Source organism: Lipotes vexillifer, unplaced genomic scaffold, assembly GCF_000442215.2.
Source record: "Lipotes vexillifer unplaced genomic scaffold, Lipotes_vexillifer_v1.1 scaffold205, whole genome shotgun sequence".
Lineage (NCBI taxonomy): Eukaryota > Metazoa > Chordata > Mammalia > Artiodactyla > Lipotidae > Lipotes > Lipotes vexillifer.
The window spans coordinates 561,766-566,648 of NW_006781396.1; the positions used below are offsets into that span (position 1 = coordinate 561,766).

A 4,883-nucleotide genomic window follows, 5' to 3' on the forward strand; every position below is an offset into this window, starting at 1 on the left:
GGGACACAGGATCGTGCCCCGGTCCGGGAAGATCCCACATGCCGCGGAGAGGCTGGGCCCATGAGCCATGGCCGCTGAGCCTGCGCGTCCGCAAAGGGAGAGTCCACAACAGTGAGAGGCCCGCGTACACAAAAAAAAAAAAAAAAAAAAAAAGAGGGGCCTGCATTTGGGTGATCCCACTCCTAACACTCTTGCATTTCTCAGCCCCCACTTGCCACCCATGCTCTACAATCCCTCTAGGCAGGTTAATCCTATAGTTTTGACTATAAACAGGGGCGATTCTCTGTCCTTTGTCTCTAGTCTTGACCTTGTTCCTGGGTCTGACACGCATTTCCAACTGCCCACTGAACTTCTCTGCCTTAGTATCCTACAGGTATTTACAATACAATATTATTACTTGGAATTATCATATTCAATATTTTCACAGCAAATCTGCTTCTCCACCTGTGTCCTTTCATCTTGGTTAAGGGCATCCAGTCAGTCACACGAGCTAGACCCCTTGGAGTCATTTTGGACTCCCCTCTCCTTCACCAGTTTTTACCACCGAAATGCGCACAAACGGTTTGTGAACTAATTAAGAGCTGGCGAGAGTGCTGCGGTGGTTTTAAGAAATGACTGAGTTTGCTCTCGTGCCCAGAGGTTGGATGTAAATGGGGGCTAATCCATCGTCCACGCAGCCTACTTACCCATCCCGGATGAGGTAGTGCTTCAGGATCTCGTCGATCTTGGACGTAGGGGTGGCAAAGCAGCTCTCCACCAGGCTCTCTAAGCCATTCACGTGCACCAGGGGCTCAATGCCAAAGTAGAGGGAGTCTCGCAGCTTGAGGGTGGGCAGAGCTTCCCGGTAAGGCTCTTCGAACTCATGGTCCTTGAAGATCTCCAGAGTGAAAGGGAATATTCCGTGACTGCGGCTCATGATTTCCAGCGGGGTGTTGCGAAGGTTGGGAACGTAGCCTTCGGAAATGGTGTACAGGCGCGGGAACTCACACGTCACAGGGATCAGCAGTTTGCTGGTTCGGATGATGATGTCGCCGCTGCTGCCTGGGGTCTGCTTGGGTAGACCTGTCACAAGGTTGCTAGCCACGATTTTGTCGTTCACCACCTGAGCCAGGCCAGGGCCAGGAGAGGAGAGTCTATGTTTATTTCCACAGAGCACCTCAGCCCCCGCCCCCCGCCCACCGTAACGTTCTCCACATTTCTTTTTACATCAAAGCACGTGAGAGATTTGGTTGCTGAAGCCTGAAGCTTCTTTTTTTTTAAAATTGTTTCTCCTCCTTTTAGCAAGATATTTTGACTGTTAAAGAGTTTTACATACCACTTCATGGTCAACCCACACATTCTTTTGGAGTATTAGTCATAAAAACCTGAGCTATGCAGAATCAGCCAATTCAAAGCTCTGATATTTTAGAAAAGAACAGCTTCTGTACATTATTCTTTTTCTGGAATCCTAGACCTGGTGATGGTGCTGCAGCATGACCTTGTGCTGAGCTCAACCCCACGCAGACTTCAGCTGTCGCATTTACCCAGATGATTTTTCAGTCCTTCATCTCCAGCCTTGTCTGCTCTCCTGTGTGCCAGAACCCCTGGCTCACCGTAGGGCATTTCCATTTGATTATCCACAGATACAACAAACACAATTTGCCTAAAGCGGGACCTTCTCCTCATATATCTCCCCCATGTCTCACCCCAAATCTCATTAGTTCTCTGATTTTCTCTAAGTTGGATTCAATAAATAAGTATTTATTTGGTTGCAAGGGCCTCTACACTTATCTCCTGGGTCCAGGTCCTCTTTTTTCTATCCATCTTGCCCACTTCTGATTTCATCATGACAGTGCCTGCTTAATCCCATTCCTATGGGAAAAAGCCCAAATGTCTCACCCCAGCACACAAAGCAGATGTCTGGAAGCACAGTCTCCCCCCATCTCCTTTTCCAGTCTCCTTTTCCAGTCAGGCTGTGTTGCCCATTCACTCAGCATAAGCCTCAAGAATTCCCATGTCTGAGACTGGCTCACTTGTTTCCCATCTGAAATGCCCTTTCCTTTCGTCTCCGCCTGTATAAACCACACACATGCTTCCACCCCAGTTCAAGTCCCACTTGTCGTGACTGTTCCATTGTTTGTCCCTTTCTGGACTCCTGTACCACCCGTCAACTGTATCACTGTCTCTTATTTATAATTTGTGTGTGTTTTCATCTCAGTACTACTGTGTATGTTCCTAAAAGTCAGGAATCTTATTTCACATATCCCTCAGGCTCCCAGCACAGGGCTGTGCACAGATTCTTGCAGGAAAGTACAAACCTTTTACCTCTAACTGGTTCAATCCCTGAACTCATTTGCTACCACATAAATGAATCATCATCTATATCAGTCACTATCTTCAAGTATAATAATTGGTCAGAGGAGACATAGCCAGCCTCCGGGTACTGGTGCTGATGCACTCAGAAAAATGTTTGCACATATTGGAGAGATGGTACTATTTGAGAACAGAAAGAACAGAATTCTTTTTAAGCCACTGTCCTCCCAGTGTCGGGGCCACAGCACAGCAGATGCTCAATAACACATTTGTTAAATGAATGGTATATGATTTTTTGAACTCCATTCTTTTATGTGGAAACATTTCATCTATGACACAAGCCACACTGCACACCTCTGTCAACACCTTCCCAAATAACTGGATTTGGTCATTCCCCAAGGGTCCTTCAGGAAGAACCTACATCGACCACTGTGCCACATGTCTTGAGGGAGAAGAGGATGTTGACGTGGGTGCCATTGGACACGCCTCGGCAGGAGGTGTTGGTTAGGAAGAGCTCCAGACCGCCGACCAGGTCTCTGGGGATGCTCACTTCAATGGTGTTCGACTTGCAGAACACGGGGACTGTGGGGACAGGAACTGCTGTTAGAACCGGAAAAGTGGAACTGGGAGAAGGGAAGGAGGATTCTAGGAGAAATAACTTCTCCCTCCCACACCTTGAACTTTTTGTTCTATCCTCAAGGAAACCTCTGAGGCTCAAAACAAATTGGTGAATAAAACCTGGACTCCTAACTCTGAAGGTTGTGGTCAAATAATGCTCCTCAAATACTATATTGTTTCCCAAATGAGAAAATACTGTATCAAAATTTCAATCCAACATTTATTTCAAAGTGTGTCTAGCATAACTCCATGCACTGAAACACCTAAAGGATGATCTTTTAGCACAAACACAATTTATTGGCAATACAGAAAAAGCACTGTTTTGATATAGGCTTAAATTACATAACGCTACCGCTTTGACTTTCCCATTAATTACTGCCCCATAAAACAGAGGTAATAAAAACAGCATTAGCGCACTTGGGGAAAAGTCCTAAATTGTCCTTGTGTTGCTCAGTAAACCATAAACTATAAAATTCACTTTAATTTAATATAAAAAGATTGCTCTTCCTTAGCGTTCACTCCTCTAGACTGTACAAATACTCTAAAAGGAGTACAAAGGGTACTGTCAGACAATATGTGAGGGCAATATCAGTATGTGAGGGCATATCACAGCAATGGCTTAGTATAAAGAAGTCACATATAGGTGCTCATTAAATACTTGATGGATGAGTGAATTAATTTTCTGGACATCAATAACTAGATTTCCAGAAAATAGTTCTCAGAGGATTGTTGATGATCAGATTGTACGGGTAGGGGGAAGAATCAGTTCCCTAGGGCTTTCAACTTTTCATAAGCCAGTTATCTGTTAGAAAAGAGAGGAACTCCATCTAAATTAAGTATTAGTTATACAACTAATAATAGAAATTAGAGAAAAAAATCAAAAGTAAAAAGCAAAGGAAACTGTATGATCTAGCAATCCTGTTTCTGGGTATAGGTCCAAAAGAATTGAAAGCAGGACCTCAAAGAGATATTTGCACACCCGTGTTCATAGCAGCATTATTGACAAGCAATCCAATGTCCCTCAATGGATGAATGGATAAACAAAATGTGGTATACCCATGCAGTGGAATAGTTTTATAAAGGGAAGGAATCCTGTCATATGCTGCAACATGGATGAAACTTGTGGACAATTTGCTAAGTGAAATTAAGTCAACCACAAAAAGACAAATACCATAGGAGTCCACTTATGTGAGGTACCTAAAGTAGTTGACTTCATGGAAACTGAAAGTAGAATGGTGGTTGCCAGGGGCTGGAGGGAGAAAGGAATGAGGGGTCCTTGTTTTTTTTTTTTTGTTTTTTTTTTTTTTTTTGGCGGTGCGCGGGCCTCTCACTGTTGTGGCCTCTCCCGTTGCGGAGCATGGGCTCCGGACGCGCAGGCTCAGCGGCCATGGCTCACGGGTCTAGCCGCTCCGCGGCATGTGGGATCTTCCCGGACCGGGGCACAAACCCGTGTCCCCTGCATCGGCAGGCGGACTCTCAACCACTGCGCCACCAGGGAAGCCCGGGGTCCTTGTTTTAATGGGTATAGAGTTTCAGTTTTGCAAGATGAAAAAGTTCTGAAGATTCGTTGCACAAAAATGTGAATATATATAACACTGCTGAACTATACACTTAAAATTGGTTTAGATGGTAAATTTTATGTTATATTTTTTTACCACAATTTTTGAATGATTCCAGGGTGTACACACGCTGCTAAAAGAGGTGGTGTTCAGCGAGCTGAGGCTCGGTTTCGGTTTCGGTCGGAGCTCAGGGAGAGGACTGGGGTTGGCGGCTTGAACATAGCCCGAAGGGGTTAGTGCGCCACGGCTAGCCGGGAGGGAGTCCGGGGAAAAGTCTGGACCTACCCAAGAGGCAAGAGACCTTTTCTTGCCTCTGTGTTTCCTGGTGCGCGAGGAGAGGGGTTTTAAGAGCGCTGCCTAAAGGAGCTCCAGAGACGGGCGCGAGCTGCGGCTAAAAGCTCGGAAACCAGAGAC

General features: G+C 45.6%; 1 protein-coding gene across 1 annotated transcript in view; it reads right to left on the reverse strand.

The window, feature by feature from the left end:
- OIT3 (oncoprotein induced transcript 3) overlaps positions 1–4,883 on the reverse strand; it is a 32,694-nt gene that overhangs the window by 6,693 nt on the left and 21,118 nt on the right. Inside the window, exons 6-7 of the mRNA XM_007454673.1 lie at positions 2,714–2,874; positions 687–1,102 (exon numbers count right to left, since the gene is read on the reverse strand). Of these exons, the coding sequence (XP_007454735.1) occupies positions 687–1,102; positions 2,714–2,874 (577 nt within the window). The remainder of the gene's footprint in view (positions 1–686; positions 1,103–2,713; positions 2,875–4,883) is intronic.